At 40.8% G+C, this 23,003-nt stretch overlaps 3 protein-coding genes across 4 annotated transcripts; 2 read left to right on the forward strand and 1 right to left on the reverse strand.

The window, feature by feature from the left end:
• The first annotated feature begins 7,716 nt into the window (after positions 1-7,716).
• On the forward strand, positions 7,717-13,245 carry LOC122055688 (OBERON-like protein). 2 transcript variants are annotated; one of them, XM_042617233.1, is made up of 3 exons: positions 7,717-7,894; positions 10,114-11,312; positions 12,454-13,245. In XM_042617233.1, the coding sequence occupies exons 2-3, from the start codon at positions 10,145-10,147 to the stop codon at positions 13,047-13,049; spliced, it is 1,764 nt and encodes a 587-aa protein (XP_042473167.1). In that variant the 5' UTR covers positions 7,717-7,894; positions 10,114-10,144; the 3' UTR covers positions 13,050-13,245. The 2 variants fall into 2 exon arrangements, with proteins under 2 accessions (XP_042473167.1, XP_042473166.1); XM_042617232.1 differs by having other exon boundaries at positions 7,718-7,883.
• Positions 13,246-14,354: 1,109 nt separating this feature from the next.
• On the forward strand, positions 14,355-17,054 carry LOC122055690 (stress-associated endoplasmic reticulum protein 2-like). Its single transcript, XM_042617235.1, has 3 exons — positions 14,355-14,559; positions 16,102-16,258; positions 16,904-17,054. Exons 1-3 carry the CDS (start codon positions 14,557-14,559, stop codon positions 16,948-16,950), a joined length of 207 nt encoding a protein of 68 aa, XP_042473169.1. The 5' UTR covers positions 14,355-14,556; the 3' UTR covers positions 16,951-17,054.
• A 140-nt stretch (positions 17,055-17,194) lies between these two features.
• On the reverse strand, positions 17,195-18,851 carry LOC122055689 (pentatricopeptide repeat-containing protein At4g26680, mitochondrial-like). The gene has a single exon (XM_042617234.1). It carries the CDS (start codon positions 18,742-18,744, stop codon positions 17,224-17,226), a length of 1,521 nt encoding a protein of 506 aa, XP_042473168.1. The 5' UTR covers positions 18,745-18,851; the 3' UTR covers positions 17,195-17,223.
• Positions 18,852-23,003: the final 4,152 nt, after the last annotated feature.

Raw genomic sequence — 23,003 nt, forward strand, 5'->3', positions numbered from 1 at the left:
TCCAACTCGGTCTTCACCTTCTCTAGCTCATCCCGGGTCAACTTTAGTGTTGTGTCCTTAGTGGAGAGCTGGCCCTGGAGCTCGGTTTCCCTCGTCGTCCGACTCACTCGCTCAGTCACCATAAAATCTTCAGCTTCTTTGAGCTTGTTGGCGAGATCTCGGACTTTCTTGTTCTTCAGTTCCAGGTCCTCGATGGCTCGGTTCTTCCTAGCGGTGGTCAACTCGATCTTCTTGTCAAACATGCTGACTCGCTTCTTGAGTCGGCCCAGCATCTCCTCGTGGCCGGAAGATTTAGCCCGTTCGACCTCGAGAAGCTTGGTCGTCTTCTCCAGGTCGTCCTTCAGTCTGGCCATCTCCCTTGGATTGGTAGTGGGTTGGCTGTTGGAGACCTGGAGTTTGCTGAACTCATCCTCCGGATGAGCTAGCTTGTGGCACATGGCCAAACTCTCTACCCAATACTACAAGCAGGTAAAAGGATTATAGTTGATCGGAAGAAAGATAATTACAAGGAGCTTACCCCATCTGTCATCTGGGTATGACTGTTGGCAAGCGAGCCCGGGGGCATCACCGTCGCTCGGGCTCGAGCTTCTTCCCAGACATGGATGAGCGGACCCCGTATGATGACTTGATGCTCAGGAGAGCTCGACTGGGCGCTCGATTCGCTGTACTCCTCCGTGGGTAGGTGAAGGATCATCGTGATGGATCGTCGGTTGCCTGGAGCCAAGTGGGCCGAGGTTGCTGGGTCGGCCAGCTGGGACATAGATGCAGGGAGGATGGTCGATCGTCGAACCCTCGATGGCCGCGATAACGACATAGAAGCCAGGGGCTCCGCGGTGATAGGTAATTTTGGCCCAATTTTGTCGTGAATTGGACATCAAATAATGAAGTACCAAACCCCTTCTACGCTAATGTAGCATAGGAATGACTCAGGTCGCCCGCCAACGAAAGTAACGATAGGATGGTAAACTTAGGATCGTATGTTATTCCTATTTTTAGGGGTTTTAATATGAAAATGAGGGTTTGAGTTTTTGATTCTAAACCTAACAAATTATAAGCAAAGCAAGTAGGAAATTAATCTAGTGTTGGAAATAAAATCTAACTAAGTGTTAATAATTAATCTACAACACATTTTCACACTACGCTATAGATTAACTATCAACCCAATTAAACTAAGCAACGAAATGACAAAGCATTAAATAAAATCTAATCTAGTAAATAAAAGACAATGCAAGTAATAAAGCTAAGTCTAACCTAACTACAATTGCAGAAAATAAATGGCAACATGAAGTAAAGTAAAGCATTTAACGAATCCTAAAGCATTAAAGAAATCTAATTTAATGTAACCTAATTGTATTAAATCAAAGCTAGAACTTAACGCACACAGGACAAAACAAGAATTAAACAAACTAAAATACATCAAATTAACCTTAACTATTTGTTGAAGCATTTGATCAAACATGTTGCATGCTTGAAACTAATTAAACATAGTACGTGCAATTTAAACATGAAAAATCAAGTTAATACAAGCATTCAACCACAAGACATCAACACAAGTAAACATAAGCAATGAACATGAAATAAACTAAGAAATCTAAATAAGAAAACTCTAACTATCCAACCACAATTCATGCTTCAACCTCCAAATTACCAACGACTATCCTTCATCGTCACACGAAAGACCTGGCTCGGAGCCCCCAAAATCGATGGACAGTAACTCACTGCCGGTTGTTGACGACGTAGATGAATGCAATCTTCTAACGAAGAACCTCTCCGCTGGAAGTTGACTGGAAATGGATGAGCTGTTGACTGTGAAATGAAATGAAACCGCCGCTACTTCTCTGCTCTGCCGCCTGAACCCCAGAAGGAAGAATTGAAGGAACAACGTCAGGAGATGGAGGTCACACCGGGGAAACCCTCTTCGACGAGGTGGAATTGGTCGAAGCTCGTTGGCACCATCGAACCTTGAAGACCTAGCTTTTGCAACCCGCTGTGGTCGGCCTCTAGGGTTCGAGGAAAGAAGATAAACGTCGGAGAACCCCTCCAGCGAGTTGAGTTTGACTAGAATTGCCGCCGAAGGTTGCTGCCCCCTGTCGAGTTTGCCTCTGTAGTCGCCGCTGGAATTGAGATGAAGAAGAGTGGATTGTGGATGGCCGACCGACGGCAAGGGAAGATAAGGGAAGAGAGGTCGTCGACCAGAGATGTGAAGAAAGGAAGAAGGAGAGGCCGACGGTGGGGAGAGTTGCGTGCCCTAGTCCGCGCAAAGAAGAAAGTCGCGATAGAGAGGTGGATGCTGTGCCGTGTGTGAATGAAAAAAGGGAATGAATTCTTAATGGGATTCGGGTTTGGATTAAGGAGAGGAATCTGAATCCAATAAGAAAAGTGAAATTGAGTTTTAAAATTGGGCTTTAAAAGTGAGCTTGAGGATTGGATTGAGTTTTTGAAATTGGATTTGGAATCACATTGATTTGGAGTTCCTCTTCTTGATGAACTATTTGATTATTTGATCTTGATTAACGGTCCAAATTACTCCCCTACAAAATAAGATGCACCTTTTAGATAAAATACTAGAAAATATATGAAAAATTACATCAACGCTCCAAATAAATCTCAACTCGTAAAACATGATATAAATGCGGAATTAAGCATACGAGAGGGTAAAAATGCTAAGTATAAGAGTTAAAATAGTGCATCAAAATACTAGTTATCAATAGGCTCCTGCGATAACTCGGCCATCGATGGAGTTTGGTCGGAGGATACCTTAGGCGTAGTCGCAGGAACCGCAGAGGGATTCAAGGTGCCGACCTCGACCCTTTTGGAAGATTCCACCGTCGAGACAGTAGAGCGCGAAGACTCTGTGCGGCGCCTTTTACGCCTTAGCAACGGCTCTCTAGAGGAATCTGAACTCTCCGAGTGGACGATGGTCACTTGCTCGGATGGTTGCTTCGCGCCACCGACAACCTCGACACTGGGCCTGTTAAACGCGTGTCTACATCAAATCGTCGAGCGGCGACATTAAACGTGTGTCTACATCCAACCGTCGAGCGACGACGTTAAATGCGTGTCTACATCCAATCATCGAACGACGACGTTAAACGCATGTCTACATCAAATTATCGAGCAGCGCCGTTAAACGCGTGTCTTCACCAACGGTCGAGCGACAACCTTAAACCAAAGTCTTCCCCAATTGTCGTACGGCGACGTTAAACCCCGATCTTCAACAAATCGTCGAGCGACAACTTTAAAACCCACTTCCTCACTAACGGTTGAGCGGCGACCTTAAATTTAAGCTTGCCCCTATGGTCAAGTAGTTAGTCGTAGATACGAGATCAGGGGCATTTATAGGCAAAGAGAAGAAAATTTGTGAGAGGAAATGCTTCGCCAAACGAGCACGCATATATTAAAACCAAAATTCTCAAGATTACATTTCGAGATCACAATTGCAGGATAAAAACAAAAGCTTGGCCGAACAGGCGAGCTTACATTTGGACTTCAAAAATATACAGCGATCAACCTCACTCAAGATCATCAAGAGCGTCATTGGGTAGTGACTCAGTATCCCGACTAATGACGCTGTCCTCCAAGGTCTCGGGAAAGTGGCCACCCGCCTTGAGCTGGTTAATCGTCTCATCTATTGCCAGGTTGCAGAGCTGAAGATACTGAGCGACGATTTTATCATTAAATGCGTCCGAGCGGATGTAGTTCTACCGTAATGTTGCAAACGGCTCGGCTCGGTGTCCTAATAGATCTTCATCGAAGCTTGGGAGCCCTCCAACTCAGTTTTCACCTTCTCTAGCTCATCCCGGGCCAGCTTTAGTGTTGCGTCCATAACGGAGAGCTGACTCTGGAGCTCAGTTTCCCTCGCCGTCCGGCTCGCTCGCTCAGTCACTATAAAATCTTCAGCGTCTTTGAGCTTGCTGGCGAGATCTCGGGCCTCCTTGTTCTTCAGCTCCAGGTCCTCGATGGCCCAGTTCTTCTTAGCGGTGGCCGACTCGATCTTCTTGTCAAACGTGATGACTTGCTTCTTGAGTCAGCCCAGTATCTCCTCGTGGCCGGAAGATTTAGCCCGTTCGACCTCGAGAAGCTTGGTCGTCTTCTCTAGGTCGTCCTTCAATCTGGCCATCTCCCTCGAATCGACAGTGGGTTGGCTGCTGGAGACCTGGAGTTTCCTGAACTCATCCTCTAGATGAGCTAGCCTGTAGCACCTGGCCAAGCTCTCCTACAAGCAGGTAAAAGGATTAGAGTCGATCGAAAGAAAGAAAATTACAAGGAGCTTACCCCAATTGTTATCTGGGTATGCCGGGGGCATCACCACCGCTCAAGCTGAAGCTTCTTCCCAAAGGCGAGCGGACCCCGTATGATGACTTGATGCTCAGGAGTGCTCGATTGGGAGCTCGACTTGCTGTACTCCTCCGTGGGCAGGTGAAGGATCGTCGTGATGGATCGTCGGTTGCCTGGAGCCGAGTGGGTCGAGGTTGCTGGGCCGGCCAGCCGGGACATAGATGCCGGGAGGATGGCCGATCGCCGAACCCTCGATGGGCGCGATAACGGCATGGAAGCCAGGGGCTCCGCGGCGATAGGCTTCTGTGATAACTCGACCATCGATGGAGTCTGGTCGGAGGATACCTTGGGCGTAGGCGCAGGAACCGCGGAGGGATTCAAGGTGTCGACCTCGACCCTTTTGGCAGATCCCACCGTCAAGGCAGCAGAGCGCGAAGACTCTGCGCGGCGCCTTTTATGCCTTAGCAATGGCTCGCTAGAGGAATCTGAACTCTCCGAGCGGACGATGGGCACTTGCTCTGATGGTTGCTTCACGCCACTTATAACCTCGAAATTGGGGGCTTGGCTAGCTACCCCACCCCCTCCCCACTCGCCAGGATGGGAGTCGCTGCGCTCTCGTCTTGAGAGTCGACCGGTTGTAGGCCGCGGTTCACCAATTCCTCAACTGTGCCCGCCTCGATCTCAACATTCTGAAGCTTTGCAAGGCGGATCTGACACATGACGACTATCACTGGGTGGTAATTAAGAATGACATGAGAACCCGTTCTGCCTTAATGAAAAAGGATTTGCATGAATTCCAAGATATTCAGGTGGCATCAGCCGAGCCCCCACTCACCTAAGACAGCCAGAGGAAAAATTCTACAAGGGCAAACCTTTATTCTACCGAGCAGATCAAAGAAGCATGATGCTCGGCCAAGTGACTACTTTCAGAAGGTCGATCGGTGATGATCAGGTACGACCTGACCAGAGGCTATACAATGATGAAGGCTGATTGGGAAGAAATCGGCGCATATTGGTCCAATTAGTCGGACTGCAGCCTCCTTCGACTAGACTTGAAGGAGAGGCTTGTAATGCGGTGATAAGGGGGGAGGGCCCCACCCCGTTGCCATGATGGAGGTCAGTGCCATGGTAGGGGCTAGTCAAGGCGGTCAAACGGCCCTAGACCACTGGTCGATCAGGTAGCACGCTCGCTCGAGAGGGATAAGGGAGACCCGATCCGAAATCATAACAGCTCAGCAAGGTTCTGAGCTTTCGACGCTCAGAAAGACTGCCAGGTATCTGCAAGAGCACGCTGATCAGCGGCTTCCTCGCTCGGCGTCATATGGAGCTACAAGGACAGAGCGGATTTACGACAGAGCTATGAACAAATAGAAGGGTCGCCGAGCGGCTTTCTAAGGACAGCGGAAGCGCAGGTCGAGAGGCCTCCCCGCTTGTCCAGAGAACACACACATCCGAGCCGAACGACTATCCTGCTCGGGCCAGTAAAAGACACTGCTAGCTGGATATTATCTTTTTGGAAACATGTGCTGCTGACAGACGACATGGTCGGCGGCTGGTTCAGACAAAAGATCGTACGACAGAAGCTTCCACTGTCACTTCGGAGATATGCTCGACTCGTTAAGGTATTGTGTCAGAGACATTTTACTGATACATCTTTTCAAGAAAAGTCTCGAGAAACGTGCAAGCCTTGAGAAGCGTGCATGCACGCTACAAGAGCCCTATATAAAGGAGGTCCAAGTTTCAGCGGAGGTATACGATAATCTACTGTTCTTCTACTTCTTCGCTCTACTGCTTCCACATCGCTAGTGACTAAGCGTCGGAGGGCCAACACCGAGGAACCCTTCCTTGGCTCGGTACTGACATGGTTGTGATTGTAAGTCTGCTTTGCTTGGAGTCTTCACACGGTCAATAGGAGCACCATATCTTAACTTCCGTCGACTCGACTTTTGGACCGAATCAGTAACAATTAATATAATATTGTAGCGCAGTAGGTACTTAGTAGTTTTAATTAAGTAAAGTGACAATTAATTTCTCTTCTAAAGATCATGATTGCAGGCACAATATGTTTGTTAATATAAAATGGACAACAATTAAAATAACATCCTAAATAATTAAGTAAATTATTAAAAGAAGGGCTTCAGATATTTTATTTTGAAAACACTTGAACTTTCAATTTTATCATATCAACTAGTTGTAACTACTGCACCATATAAAAATTAATGAATAACTACTACGTATAAAGTAGTTATTTAATAGTTTTTATTAATTGCTTCAATTGTTTTAAAGTAATTTTAATTAATTAAATTTAAATAATTTTGATTAAGTTAGTAAAAAATATTTTGAGATAATAGTATTTAGAATTGATGGACTAAGGTTTAAAGTTTTAATAAAATAATTATTTTTGTTCATGTTACAGTAACTTGACTTCTATACACTATAGTATCAATCAATTATTTCTATAAATTTTTGACTAAATTATAAAATCTTAAATCTTAAACTTTAAATAATGAAATATTAAAATTTTCATTGTACAAACTATTAAATAACTTCTATATATTAAAACAACTACTGAATAATTTTTATATGGTGTAGTTGATTAATTTTTAAATCTTAAAATTTTGAATTTTGAATTTTAAATTTTAAATTTTGAATATTATTATATCAAAATATTTTTTTACTAATTTAATTAAAATTATTTATAATTAATTAAAATTATTTATAATTAATTAAAATTATTTTAAAATAATTATAATAACTATTTAGTAACTTTTGATCATTATACCCGTTATAAAATATCTTCTACACACATTATAACAGCTAATTATAACTTTAAACGTAAGGACTAAGATTGTAGCTATAACAATGTCAATAATAGACATTTTAGAGATAAAATATTTGGTAGATATTTTTTTTAGAAGTATTTTTTATGATTTATAAATTAGGACGTCTTTTTAATTTTTGTCCATATAAATTAGCTGAAGATCAATATTTGTTATATAAGTGAATTTAATTGAATAATATAAAATTGTATTATAATTGTATTTTTTTATTAAAAAATATGAAACCGTCATGTCCAGCCGATTGTATGGATATAGATATAGGTACACAACTACAAATGTATAGCCGAGACGCTAATGATAACCAAAGGCTGAATTTCTATGCGTCTCAGCTGTGTTACGCCACGGGACAATAATTGTATTTTCCATTAATTATATTTCTTATTTAATCGAGTCATCGGATTGAGTTATTGCACCGCGTGCAATGCCACCAGCACAAAGCGGGCGACGGTCCAGGCCAACCGGCCCAGATTTTTATATAGAAAAATAATTTTCTCACTATAAATATGGATACCGGGACCCACCCAAACAATCTTCATCGTTCATATATTCCAGTCTCGGAGACCGAAGGCCGGGTGTGATTAACGGGTTTTCCTTGCTAGTGCCCCAAACTGCGCATTTACTAATTCTGAGTCCAGCGCGTTTATTTTCAACCCTGGCGGCTATGCGAGTCTCGTGCCTCGTCGCCGACGCCGGCTCGCCCTCGATCGCTCCTCCAGATCTCCAGGTTTTATAGATCTCTCCGTTCATCCGTCCGGCGAGAATATGGTGAGCCTCCGGTATGAGCTTTGATTTTTAATTCTTCTTCTCTTCAGATTATTATTAGGCCTCCGCGATTTCTGTTGCGTTTTTTTAAATCAGTTCAATTTTGTTCTCCTTTTCTCGAATGGATCTGTTCGATTCAGTTGCTGGTGCTGTTTTCTTCGAAGTTTCCAATGGAAATTTCATGTTAATGTTTAAGGATTAGCTATCTGCTGATATTGCATGGGAATTTGTAGATCTGATCCTTTTTTGTAGATAAAACGAGGTAATTATTTTTCCGAGGGAGATCTGCTCGGCTGCGATCTGCTCGCTTGCCTTGTTCTTTGAAATATTTTTTTTAGGAATAATAGTTCGTACGTACTGTGGTCTGTGGGTTGATTGAGAGAAAAAAATTCCGATGAACCTATTACTTGCTCGATCTAATATATCAGAAGGTAGGAAAAAATCAATTTTTTTTCCCGGGCTCAATTTCTCTTCGTCATCGATATATTATCAAAAAGGAAAGAAATTAATGTAATTGGCAAACTTATGTTTATCAGTTTGTTGTAATTGATTCAATTATGGCGTTGAAATATTGACTCTTAAAATTATGGCATTGAAATATTAGGTATAATCCGGTGGATCTCCAGTGATGTCAACATATAATGAAGTTTCTTAGATCATTCTTTTCGAATTGCCCAAAAAAAAAAATTAATAAATAGAGGAAATGATGGAAAACTTGTGTAAGAGTTGCTCCCTATAGATAGGGAACAACAGAAAACAGATACCGTTGGGTATGGATTAAAAAAGAAAAAAAACTGAAAGAAACTTAATCTCCGAATTTTAATGACAGCGCTAATTAATTTTATGCCTTTTAATTTTTTAAATGGACAATAATTATCTACTCCTTTTGTTTGTCATATGCTTCCATTGATTATAAAAGTTGATGCATTATTTTTCAGTTCCTGTTTTGATCTCTCTCTCACTTTAGTTCTGTTTTGGACGAAATGTTTGATATTTATCTGTTGGTTCGAATAGAGAAAAAGGGACTGGAATCCGAAGGTTTGATGTAGGCAGTTTTTTTTTTTTTAATGACAAAATTTAGGATGAGTAACTCCCAATAATTTGTTTTTTCTAATTCTTAAAGGCGATCATTACTAAATCAATCCTTTTATTTTCTCCAGTTTTGCTCTCTACACTACTTCTATAATCAGGTTCCAATAAAAAATTTGCCAGACTAATTTAGTAGTAAATACGGGAAATTATTTTTTTTTTCCTGTTTACTTCTACAAAATAGGAAACAAAGAAATAAGATCATAAATTCCACCTGTTGCTTGGAAAGAAATAGGGACTAGGAAGGAATTCAATTCCATCCATTGCCTCCATTCATTTTTTTTTAATATGGAAATGGAAGAAAATGAATTTTAAGCATCCAAAAAGACAAGTGAATATGCGATATGAATCAATGTCATCCCGAAAATAGGATTAATGGAAGTGAGTGTAACAATACATTCTATTTTCCTCCCTTCTAAGTGCAACAACATCGCTCAAAGTGCAAAATATGATCTTGCTCCTCAATCCCTTTTTTGTTCTCCTCCTTTGCTCAACTTTTCTCATGTTTAGGTTGACCATGTTCTCTCATCAGCCTATGGTATGCAATCTTGTTGTGGGTTACCCAATTGTTTTTGATGGTGGAATAATTGTGTCCTTATGATTTTAGATTTATTGCATGCTTATTTCTTGCCATAAACATATAACCATGTGAAATTCATAGTTAGCATTTGATTGTACTGATTTGTGGAGCAAGATCAGATTTTGCGCATTGTGCTATGTTGTTTCACTTAAGAGGGGTGGAAAGAACGTAGAATTGCACTCTCTTCCATTATTCCTGTTTGCCTGGATGACATTGAATAATATTACTTATCCATTTGTCTTTTTTAGCTGCATAAATTTCATCTCCTTCCATTTCCGTTTGGTGAAAGTGAGATAGAGGAATTGGATGGAATTAAATTCCTTCCTACTTCCTATCACCTTCCAAGTAAACAAGAAGAATTTATATGCTTATTTCGTCTGCGCCCTATTTTTGCACAAGTAAACACAGCAAAAAAAATTGGGATTTTGCAATGGGTTGTATCTTTTCCTTCCTTTGCACACATGGTTCCTGAATCTTTCTAGATTTGATCATTTGATCTGTAATTTATTTCTTAGCTTTAGAAATTGTGTGCACTTGTGATGATCAAGTTTTTCAATGTCACAGGTAAGGTTATAGAAGAAAGCTAGTAATTGAGATGGGCACCTCTTCTGGTGCGAACCACCACCATCCTCAGCATCCCCACCAACCATCATTAGCTATGCTACCGCCTCGTCAGCATTTAAGGTCAACAGTGCTACAAGCATCTCTCTCTCTGGCTTCATCTGATCCAGTGGCATCACCTGACACCCTGGAGCCAGGATCAAATTCTGACCAAGTGCAAGACTCGCCTACTGAGAGTGCAAGTTCTCGTGAGACCTGGCCCGTTGAGACAAACCGTTCTGATGCCATGGCAGGGAATAAAGTTGACAAGGAAAAGGAAGGAGAAAATGAAGTGGCGGAACAACAGCAGGTTCAAAGGATGGCAAATGCAAATAGATTATCTCTTCATGAAGTTGCTCGTGACAGGATTGAGGTTGTTGCCGAAAAAATGAAAGGTATGCCAGATGAGCTTCTTGAGGAGCTTAAGAGTGAACTCCGGTTGATCCTTGAGGGTGCAGGGGGGTCTCATCATATAGAAGAGTTTCTGTATCTCCAGAAGCTTGTCCAGGGTAGAGTTGACCTGAACGCCAAGTCCCTTGCTGCTACTCATCACGCACAACTGGAAATTCTTGTGGCAATTAATACAGGCATTCAGGCTTTTTTGCATCCAAGTGTCAGCCTACCACAGACTAGTCTCATTGAAGTTTTCTTGTATAAGAGGTGCAGGAACATTGCTTGTCAAAATGCTCTCCCTGCAGATGATTGTAGCTGTGAGATATGCACCAACCGGAATGGTTTCTGCAACCTCTGTATGTGTGTCATTTGCAACAAGTTTGATTTTGAGGTAAATACATGCCGTTGGATTGGCTGTGATACATGCACTCATTGGACCCACACAGATTGTGCCATGAGAGTCGGACAAATTGGAACAGGTCAATCTATTAAGAGTGGAGGAGGCCATACTGAGATGCTTTTCAGGTGTCAAGCATGCCACAGAACATCTGAGTTGTTAGGGTGGGTTAAGGATGTGTTCCAACAGTGCACTCCTGCATGGGACCGAGAGGCCTTGATACGAGAAATAGACTTCGTCTGCAAGATTTTTCACTTAAGTCAGGATCCTAAAGGAAGGAAGCTGTCCCGGAAGTTTAGTGAGCTCATAGAAAAACTGAAAAATGGAACGCCTGAGTCCATGGTTTGCAGAATGCTCCTGCACTTTTTTCAAGGTATAGATAAGAATTATCATGTTTAACACGTTAAATTTAACATTCAAATTTCACTTGTTCTTTGAGGACTTTAGCTTTCATGGTTTAGATTAGTACTGCTTTGAAATATCTTTTTTGATTCATATGTTATGTCTCAATGTTTTTTCCATTTGCTACATATGTCATTCTGAATGCAGTTTTCATAGTGATAATGTAATTAAGTTTGTGAGTTAATTTTACTAGTTTTTGGTATAAAGATTCTAATAGATCTTTGCTATATCCCGACACTTGAGAAAGATAGTTTGTCCTGTATTTTTACTTTCATTAGGTGCATGGGTGCTTATTCTTTCATGTGTTGCACCCTACTTCCTAGTTAACTCAACTCTAAGGAACTTTAGCTGACATGAGGTCAAAAAGACTTTCATGTGATGCACCCCTTGTTAATTCTGAGTAGCTTTTAGCTGACATGAGGTAAATGATCATTTCTGTGAAGATCATTTGAACTTCTATAGCATACTGCCAATATATTCTTTGGGTTGTTTGAAGACATGTTTCAGAAAGACTTTTAGGAGAAATGCTAACTTGTTAATTTAATGAAAAAGAGGTCGATACCTTCTTATTTAACATCACATTTCATGAATTGACTCAAATGTTTAAAATTCTATATAATTTCAAGTGAACAGATCCATGTCAGAAAGTGCAGCACTGCCTCATCACAATCCTAACTACCTCACTAAGCATTGCGAGCCATCAACTACCAACTCCAGTAAGCATTATAGCAAATATGCCAGTCTTCACTCTGCCATCGGTATCATTGTTGTCGCAGCTAGCAACTGTAAATCTAGGCTGAAAGAGATAATTTTGTAAAAATTCCAGAGATAAAATTCTGTCAAATGGTCTCAATTCAAACTTCTAGATTAGAAATTTGTGCATCCTAAAACTTATTGTTGCACTATACCCAAACAACATTAGTGCTTATTAATCTCTACTGATGTGCATTGTCCATATATACTTGGTTATAAGCACCCTAATGAGTTTTGGACCAACTTATGCCCTTTGGATCAATTTTAAGTATAGCTCATGCATTCATCTGGTCTTACTTGTTTTCCTAATATACCCCATGTGTTCTACTGGTTTGAAGGTTTTTTTTTTGTCTGAACAGAGCTAGACATAGATTCAATAAAAAATCCAGAGAATGAAGAAGTTGGACGTCTGATTTCTCCACAAGAGGCCTGCAATAAAATTGCCGAGGTTGTCCAGGAAGCTGTGAAAAAGATGGAGATGGTTGCTGAGGAAAAGATGCGTATGTTCAAGCGCGCTCGTCTAGCTCTTGAGAGCTGCGATCGTGAGCTAGAGGACAAGGCTAGAGAAGTTCAAGAGCTAAAACTGGAGAGACAAAGGAAGAAGCAGCAGGTGGAGGAACTGGAGAGCATAATCAGGCTGAAGCAGGCAGAGGCTGAGATGTTCCAGCTTAAAGCGACCGAGGCAAAGCAGGAAGCTGAGAGACTACAGAGCATCGCAATGTCCAAGTCAGAGAAGGCCGAGCAGGATTATGCAAGTATGTACCTGAAACGTCGGCTAGAGGAAGCTGAAGCTGAAAAACAGTACATCTACGAAAAGATAAAGCATCAAGAGAGCCAGAGGCCGCCACAGGGAAGCAGCAGTGGCGGTGGCGACCAGATACTTAACAAAATTCAGGACTTGCTGAAGAATATGTATACTGTGACAGCAAATACTGATGGGCAACAATCAAAATGATCCACTGCTGTCTGCCTACAACTTGTTCTAATCCTATAGTGTGATGAAGGTAAATCGACTATAAAGATGTTTTTAGCTTATCAACGGGATATTAGTACCTCTCTTGGACTAATCTTGTAATGACTAAGGTAGATTATGTTTGTTCGGTGAATGTAGTCTGTTCTAAATATTAAATATAAGAAACATTAATCTAAAACTGGGGCATTGAAGAGAAAGGATGAAAGAGATAAATTTCAGAGACGAGCAGTCAACTATTTTTATACAAAGGCTTTGTAGTCTTAAATGAAAAAAAAAATCTTTCTGAAAATGAATTTAAATGAATAAATGTAAAAAAATTCCTATTTTTTAATAACTATATTTCTTGTTGAATTAAATTAGGAATTATAATGAAAGTGGGTCTTTTTTTATATCTATTCATTTTCATTATATATAGGGGATTTAACTTTCATCGTTATTTTTATATTCGTTAATAGGATATCCATTATTTTATTACTATTTATCATTCTTTATTTTTAAAAATAAATTATTTCAATAGATTTATATTTATGAACATTTATTAAAATTTTAAATTCTTGTATTCATTTACTCTTTTTCTTCTCTCGAGTTAAGATATATGTTGGTGACTTGATAAAGAGGTAAATTAATTTTTTTTTTTAAAAAAAAAAACTTGAGTTAAAAATTTTTCTTTCTCAATCAAAAATACGATATATATACATATTTTTACCCTGTATATTAATAACGACTGAATGTCTTATCGAATGGGTCTAGTGACTAACGTATGAATGTTATTATAAAAAAGTCTGAATTCAAATCTTGATAAAAATTGAGATAAATATCTTCTTTATATATTAATTTATTTCTTTCATATTGATCTTGATAGAAATACTAAAAACGAACATATTTATTTTTTATCACAAAGAGCCCGAAAGCCTGTCCGAATGTTCGATTTACTTTTGCTGATCAGGACAACTTGAACAGACTTTCGGGCGCTCGCCCGTGAGTGTGCATGTAATCTAAAAATATCCTTATGAATACTTAATTATTTAATTAAGTATAGATTTTTTTTCCCATCCCGTCCTTCATTCGATTGGTTGGATATTAAATTTACAACCGATTCAGCAGAAATTGCCATACCTAAATTAAATAGGATTGAGCTATTACATCGCGCGTGATATTTACTAGCTAAAAGGCGGACGAGGTCCAGCCCGACGACCTGTCCGGATTTTATTTGGAAAAATTATTTTATCACTACCGAAAAGGATACCGACATCCACCCAAACAATCCTCACCGTTCAAGTCTTCCACTCTCGGCGACCGAAGTCCGGGTGCGATGGGCGGGTTGCGAGTGCCCAAAGCACGCTCATTTAGTATTCCGAGTCCGGCGCGTTTATTTCAACACTGGCAGCGATCCGAGTAACGTGCCTCATCGGCGACGCCGGCTCGACCTCGATCTCTCCTCAGGATCTCCAGTTTTATAGATCCCTCCGTTCATCTGCCCGGAGAAAATATGGTAAGCCTCCGATAGGAGCTTTGATTTTAATTCTTCTTTTCTTCAGATTCTTCTTTGGCCTCCGAGATTTTGTGGGGATTTTTCGTCAGTTCAATGTTTTTCCTCCTTTTCTCGAATGGATCTGTTCGATTCAATTATTCACGCTGTTCGCCTCGAAGTTTCCCATGGAAATTTTGTGTTGATGTTCAAATATTAGCTCTCTGTTGATATTGCATGGGAATTTGTAGATCTGATCCTTTTTTTGTAGCGTGAGGTTTCCTCGTCTGCGATCTGCTCGCTTGCCTTGTTCTTTGAAATAATTTTTTAGGAATAATAGTTCGTACGTACTGTGAGTTGAGAGTTGATTGAGAAAAGAAATTCTGATAAACCTACTGCTTCTTAACGCAAAAGTTAATGCTCGATCTACTATATCAGTAGGTAGATTTTTTTTCTTCTTCTTTTTGGACGCAATTTCTCTTCGTTATCGATATATTATCAAAAAAGTAATAAAAGAATAGTAATTGTCAAACTTATGTTTTATCAGTTTGCTGTGTTGAAATGTTCATTTCTAAAATTATGGCATTGAATTATTCAAATGCATATTAGAAGCTATAATCCTGTGGATCTCTAGTGATAGCAGCATAAAATGAAGTCTCTCAGATCACACTTCCGAGCCCTATATAGAACATTAGAAAACTGTTAACATTGGGCATGGATTAGAGAAAAAAAAAACTTGATTTCGTAATTTTAATGATTGGTGGAAGAGCTCTAATTGCTTTTAGTCCTTTAATTTTTTAAATGGACAACAATTTTCTATACCTTTTCTTTCACACATGCAATCACTGATTGTAAAAGTTGATACATTATCTTTTTCAGTTTCATGTTTGATAACGAATTACTTTATAGTTATCTGTTTCAAAATAGTGGAAAAGGGACTAGAATTCCAAGGTTTGATGTAGCCAGTTTTTTTAATGACAGCTTAAGATGAGTAACTCCCAATAATTTGGGTTTTCCTAATTCTTAAGGGTGCCTCATTACTAAATCAATTATGTTTGTCTACATTACTTGTATAATCAGAGTCTAATTTCAATTCCTATCCAAACTAATTTAGTAGTGAGAAATTTTTTTCCCCTGTCCCTCCAAGGTCCAGGCACAAGAGTTGAAACTTAATTTCTGAAAATTCTTTTCTGATATAGTTTGTTTGGAATCAATTCCAGTTGGAAAAGAATTCTAATGCCAATGATTATCTTTGGAGTTGAGAAAATGAAAATAACAATCCCATTATTTTGGAACACTAGATCATGAATCTAACCTGCATTATATTATAGACTCGTTTTTTTTTCACCAAACACACACCGCACACAAGAGAATTCCAATTGGATAAATTGTCTGTCTCAAAGAAGTTAGTGATTTCTTTTGAGTAGTTTTTATATGCAATTCAATCAGCATACTGTGTAATGGTCTTGCTACTCGTAGAATCCATTTAATGGTTGGAATGTGGATCTCCGGAATGGTGTGAATGTGGATGGTTCTCTATATGATCTTTGTTTCCTTCATTTGCAGACGACATCAAGACGCCTCGCAGAGAGGAAGGTAGCGAAGTTTCAGAAAAATATAACAAAGAGGGGATCTGTACCTGAGACAACAGTGAAAAAGGGAAATGACTACCCTGTTGGGCCCATTGTCCTGGGATTCTTCATCTTTGTTGTCATCGGATCATGTAAGACATCCTGACCTCATTCCCTCAATGATTGAGTTTGGATTTTTTGGGTATAATAGTTCAAAAACATGAGAAATAGTGCAAGGGCAAGTTTTCTTTTGAAGGAGCGATCAAAATCTTTTTGCACTCCCCATCGTTTGAATCGAATATATAACCTACAGATGGAATCACACACTAAATTTCTCCACCATTCATGCACGTACACTTCCTTTCATCCCCCCTCTTGTTTTTCTACCCAAGAAAACTTACCCTTAATTTTGGCAAAAAGACCATTAATCTTCCCTAGTATTTCCTCCTAATCTTCAATCGAGCAACAACAATAACAACCTATCTTTCTCCTACTAAGAGGGATCGACTATATGAATCCTTTCGCGCCATTGAATTCAATCCTTTGATATATCTTCATTTTTATTTAAATAATTTTTATTCTATTTTTGTTGTTACTTTGTTTCACATCACCTACTAGAAGATTTATGAGAAGTCGTTTTCTTTGTTAGAAATTTAGGAGGGAGAGGCACATTCCGCTTATGTATATGTTTTGTTATTTTTCCTACTTTTCTATCCAACCAAACTTCTCGAAAGGTCATACTTATACTGACTTTGTTAACGACCTCTAAAATCCTTTTTTTTTTCTTTTGGTTGCAGCTTTGTTTCAGATTATTAGGACTGCCACCAGTGGAGGCGCGGCCTAGACCAGATTGGAAGGGCAATTGTTATAACTCAAGGCTACTGCTCTGTAACTTTATGACACTTATTTAAACCTGGTAACTAAATCAATGGAGACGTTTTGAATGTATTTGTGTAGTGTCTGTAGATCCTATTGTTTCGGTGCCAAAGATATACATACCCCTTCTTTTACTGCCAGTTTAACAAATCGAACATTTTAAATATCCAGAGCACAAAAAAGCCACTCATGCCCTAAATTTAGGCGCAAATTGTTTTGTAAATTTAATGTGCAGATGAATTTAGGAACCAGCTTTACAAATTGTTTCTTCAGGAACGAGCCTTGTCCCGACAAGAATCGACTGCAATTCAGAAGCCAGACGAGTCTTTCCGGACGCAGAAATCCCCTCGAGAAGTCTAGCGAGCAATGCCTCATCAAGCGCCATGCGCCTCCTTGCCATCTCCTTCAACACTTCAGCCGCGCCTTCGAAATCATCGTTCTCACAAAAGGTCGATATCAAGCGCTCGAACGTATCGCCGTCCGGTGTGAATCCCCTCCTGTTCATGGCCTTGTAAAGCTCGAGCGCCCGCTCGGAGTTCTTCCTCCTGCATTGCCCAGCGATGAGAGCAGCATAGGTCATGCCATTGGGGGCGAGATTCTTGCCATTGAGCTCCTTCACCAAACAAGCAGCCTTCTTCGTTTCCCCGACATTGCAGAGGCCCTTTATCAGAGCATTGTAGGTGACGAGATCGACCTCGATCCGGTTGGTCACCATCTCCTCATACAGCCTCGATCCCTTCTCTATATCATCGACTCCACTGTAACCATTTATCAGGGTGTTGTAGGTGATCGTGTTCGGCTTCAACTGGGCGGCTTTCATCTCTTGAAAACATCTGTAAGCCTCGCGCATTTTGCCTTCCTTGCAGAACCCATGGATGAGAGTGTTGTAGGTTACCTCAGTCGGCCGCAAGCCTTTGCTGATCATCGTGTTCTTCAGCTTGGAGGCAAGTTCTGTGATCCCTTTCTTACAGTGAGCGTCGATCAAGGTATTGAATGAGACGACGGTGGGACTGCACCCGATCGCTTCCATCCTCTCGAGTAAGCAGACAGCTTGCTCCGATTTCCCCAATTTGCAAAGGGCGGATATCACCATGTTTAGGGTATAGACGTTGGGCGAGATCCGGCACCGCTGCATCTCCCGATGGAAGGCCACCGCGACGTCAGCCCGGCCCCGATCGAGCAGAGAGCTCAAGAAGGCGTTGCACGATTTGAGTTTGGGGGAGAATCCGTAGTCCCGCATCAGCCGGAAGGTCTCGCTGGCCTTCCTGAGCTTCCTCTCGTGGGAGTAGGACTTGAACATGGAGTCGAAGACGGCGGGAGACGAGTCGCATAAGCGGTAGGTGCGGAGCACGGCGTCGAAGAGCTCGGAGGTGGAGTTCTGGGTGCGAGGGACCACGTTTTGCCGGAAGATCCGGTCCGCGACGGTGTAGCGGCAGGATTTGGTGACGATGTGGAGCACGATGGCGTGGGTGTCGAGGGAGTGGGCCGCGGGGGGACCTTGGGTGAGGCTCCAGCGGTAGAACTCGAGGGAGAGGATTGGATCGTGGCGAAGGCGGAGGAGGATGTGGGTGGTGCGGAAGGGTGTGAGGGAAGGCGCTAGCGCGTTTAGCGCCTCCCAATCGCCATGAAGGAGATGGCTGTGGGCGACGGAGATGAAGTCGTGGTCGCGGCCTCGCGAGTCGGGGATCGAATGGAAGGGGATGGGAAGTGCCGCAGGGAAGGCGGCGGCGGAGAGGCGGCGAACGGAGGCAAGGGATTTCATAGCAGCAAATTTGATCGGAAGAGAAGGAATAAATTTATGACTGTTTATATATTATTATTTTGGGGTAAAAAAAATTCAATGGGCCGTTATTCTCAGCTTCCAATTATTCATTTTCATCGGATATCAAAAATCTTTTTGGTTAAAATTTACAATATTATTATTCACTTTTATCCTATATTAATGAAAATAATAAATTTAATTTATGCTGGTTCAATAATAAAAAAAATATACAATAAAAAGTTTACATTAATATTTAATAGAAAATTATAAATAATTTATTGATTAATTTAAACATTTTTTGATAATCATAACTGTTAGAGCAAAGTTAAAACAATTTTAATTAGATTAATAAAAATATTTTAACATTAATAATTTTAACTAAATTTGATTAAAAAATATCAAATTAATTATACAACATTAACAAATATTTTAAAGTGTAAAATTTTTTATTTTTACCTTATATTTTTTATCATAATATTTAAATACATCTTAGTTAAACATAATTAAATATTAAAGTACAGCTTAAAATATTTATTTGAAAATCATTTTAAATAGCATAAATAATCATTTTTAAAGATTTTTCCTTTCTTTTTATTATTTAATGAGATCTTTAGCTCGATGGCATTTGATTAATTTAAAAATCTATATTCGAGTATATTTTATTTAGAATACTATGAAAAAATTGTATTGTAAGCTCAGTAGAATCATTAATAATCAAAGAATGCCTCATTTGTTGAGAGAACATGAATTCTTCATCATAGCTTTGAATTGAATCTGAAAATAAATGCAGTCTGAGGACAAACAAAAGATTAAGAACTGGAATTTGGCCAAATGCGTAGTCAGATTTGTCAGTTTTGCAATCGATTAGATCAAATAAATACAGAATACAAAAAAAAAGGCTCTTGATCGGCACAAATCTGCACAAGTTTCAGCTCATCTCTAAAGAGCTGTACAAGCAACGAAAGGGAAAGAAAAAGATAAACGAGCAGCAAAATGACAGTGACAGAATTCAAGGATCTTCAGGCAAAGAAGAAGAAGAAGAAGAAAAGGAATGATCGGAAAATGTAAAAAAGGGGAAGCTTGCAACAAAGGATCAGCTAACAAAAAACGTGCGATCGAACCAAACATATCAAAAATCTGGAAGAAAAATAGCTCAGACGATGCAGATCATATCACGGATGCTGGATCTCATATGTCCAGACATAAATAAGTAGCATCGTTCATCATGGCTTAAAGAGTAAAAATAGCTTATGCACAAAGCCACGAACACCGTACGATTCGTGCGAAAGCAACGGAGAGGGGTAAGATGAACGAAAGAATGATGAAGATTCCGCTCGGAAGCCTCGATGGCAAAGCTTACGGTCGCAGGCATTCGAGGTGGCGCCGCCGCCGCCGCGAACGAACCTTCATCGAGACAGATAATTAGGTCAAAAAGTGGAACATTTTACAGTGCGGAAAGAATCCATGGAAGCGGAGGCAATTAATGAACCGGCGAGATATTTAAAACCTTGCGGTTAAAGACCTCAACAAGCTGCAAAAGGCGAAATAAAAAAACCTCAACAAGCGATCTAGGGTTTGGAGGAGGAGATTAACGGGCCTGGAAACGCCCAGTCATGAATGAGCACGATATTCATCATCTTTAAGAATTTTTAAGATAATCTATGGGGAAATTACTTTCAAATCCCCGTGCAAATTTAAATATTTACATTCAGTTAATATGTCATACTTTCTTTCTTCCCAATATGAATATCTAACCAAATCATTTTACTTATTTCAATTCTCTAACTCATGCAAAATTACTAACTTATCCTCATATTAAATTAAAATCCTCAAATATTATTTATTTTTCTCCCAACTGTTGATGTACTCCTGCCCCTTATTCGAGCCTCCACGACTCTAAATCATTGTTAATGCAGTCCCCGACTTCCCCTCCAAATTATCGGCGATGACCTGACCTCTCCTTACTTCGACTCTCAAGCATCTCCATCGACGTTGAAGACAGAAATCGAAGAATCGACAGAACCCTATTTTCACCTTCAATCAAGAATTATCAGTAAGTTATAATTTTTTGCTCTAGATTTAGATTAATTTACTATTTTTGTGAGAAAAATCGAAGCTTTAGGTCATGAGTATTTTAGTTTATGGGTGTTTTTAATTTTATGAGGTTGAATAAAATTTGATTTCTACTTTGGAACTACAAATTTATAAATGAGTTTATATTGCATCTTCTTCAATTTAAGGAAAGAATGAGATATATGAATATTTTGTAGTGATTATCAATAAATAGATAGGGATGTAAATGAACCAAACGGTTTGCGAGCTATTCGGAGCTCGATTCGGTAAAAAGCTCGTTCGTTTATCTTATCGAGCCGAACTCGAGCTCGACAGTTTTATCGAGCCGAGATCGAGTTTAAGGATATTAGGCTCGTGAGCTCGCGAACATGTTCGTTTATAGGCTCGAGAGCCAAAAAAAATGAGTCTTAAAACGAGCCAAAAAAATGAGCTCTAAAACGAGCCTTAAAACGAGCTTTAAAATGAGCCAAAAATCGAATTCTAAAACGAGTCCGAAAACGAGCTCGAGCTCGCTTAATGAGTTAGGCTCGTTAACTTTGATAATCGAGCTAATAACAAACTGAGCTCGAACTATTCGTGAGCTCGAGCCTAGTACTATTCGGCTCGGTTCGACTCGTTTACATCCCTATAAATAGAGTATTGTATTCAATTTAAGCAGTATGATGCTTAAAATTTGTGAGATTGAATAAAACTTAGTTTGTGAACAATATAGGGGGTTTAGTTTTTTGGTTGAGTTTGTGTTATTTAGAGATGAATTGATAGCAAATTTTTATTATTTAGTTCTTGAATACAAAAATTCTTAAATCATTAGGAAATCTCTGGAAAAAAAAATCTTGAATTGTATATGAATATAGTGATCCTGTCTGAACTAGGAGTCAACGGACGCTGGGGACGTGGCGCTCCCTGCTGGATCCTTGAGTGCTCCGGCGAACCTGCAACAGAACCGAGCCGAGGGGGTGTCCCGGCGACGGCCCTCCGACGCTCAAGTCAGGCGAGGAAATAGCAAAGAAGTGGCTTTAGAGATCCAGACGTGCGTACCTCCGGTGAAGAAATGGAGGCCTTATATAGAACTATCGAAAGAGCCCAGGCATGTCAATCGAAGCAGTCATCTGCTTTAGACCATACCCAAGTATGGGCCTGTCAGAAGAGCATATATGAGACCATACTGCTACTGTATCCACCTCTCCCTGATGTGACGGCGGGATCTTCCATCGTGCAATCTCGTGTATGGCCTTATCATCAGACGTGCCTTCTCTGACATCACATATCTCGAGACAAGCGCATAGGCCGCTCGACTACCTTTATACCCTCGCCCTTATCTTGGCCGAGCGGACCACCCGCTCGGCCCTTAGGTCCCAGCCGAGCGGACTCCTGCTCGGCCCCTCCGCTCGGACCATTATCCGTTGGGCCAGCCCTCCATTCTTACCGCCGGATCACTTGCCTTCCCTTCAAGTCTAGTCGAAGGAGGCAGTGAGTCCGACTGACTGGACTATGTGTCCGAGCGGGCGGTCGTCGCCTTTCCGTTGCTTATAGTATCCGTGGGGCCGTTCAGCCCTTCATCCAAATTCAGCCGTTCGGCTCTTCATTCCGGTTGTCTTGTCGCTCAACATGGGTGTTTGCTTGTCTAGATCTTCTCAAAAATCACGCAAATCCTTTTCATTAAGTCGGAGCATGCGCGGTATGGGCGCATTAATTGCACTCGGTGACAGGGCGCCACGTGTCGACCCTTGTGTGGCGGCGGCGTCACTTACGATGGGACGCACTCGTTTGAAATGGACGACCCGATGGCGTCCTTGTTTCTCGTGACCTGGATCGGACGGCGGAGGCTGACCGGCCTCGGCCGTATAAAGCCTCCGTCCCCTTTTTTGGCCGTATATTCGCTCGCGCGTTGCCTTCTGCTTCGTTCTGTTGCTGCGGTCTCCGGCGATCTAGTGTCTGGTTTTTAGGCGGAGATCACCTCATCGGTGATTCTTTCCACCCGTTTCCTTCCCAGTGAGTCCTCTGCCTTCACTTAATAGGTTTTCCCTGCGCATTTCGCTCCTTTCGTTTCCCTTCCTCTGATTTTTTTCTGAGATGGCGAGTTCCTCCGAACCCGCTGTTAACATTTCGGGCCCCTGGTACCTGACCATGGAGAGCCGATTCGATGAGGAGCATGCCCAGCGCCTTGTTCGGACATACGGGCTCCC

Source organism: Zingiber officinale, chromosome 3B (assembly GCF_018446385.1).
Source record: "Zingiber officinale cultivar Zhangliang chromosome 3B, Zo_v1.1, whole genome shotgun sequence".
Classification (NCBI taxonomy): Eukaryota; Viridiplantae; Streptophyta; class Magnoliopsida; order Zingiberales; family Zingiberaceae; genus Zingiber; species Zingiber officinale.

What these genes read in the sequence shown, in the direction of transcription:
- LOC122055690 (XM_042617235.1), top strand. An exon ending in CTTTGTTGTCATCGGATCAT is followed by an intron (nt 16,259 to 16,903) that starts GTAAGACATCCT and finishes TTTTGGTTGCAG; the next exon opens with CTTTGTTTCAGATTATTAGG.
- LOC122055688 (XM_042617233.1), top strand. Translation starts at nt 10,145, where the DNA reads ATGGGCACCTCTTCTGGTGCGAACCACCACCATCCTCAGCATCCCCAC. An exon ending in GCTCCTGCACTTTTTTCAAG is followed by an intron (nt 11,313 to 12,453) that starts GTATAGATAAGA and finishes TTGTCTGAACAG; the next exon opens with AGCTAGACATAGATTCAATA.
- LOC122055689 (XM_042617234.1), bottom strand. Translation starts at nt 18,744, where the DNA reads ATGAAATCCCTTGCCTCCGTTCGCCGCCTCTCCGCCGCCGCCTTCCCT.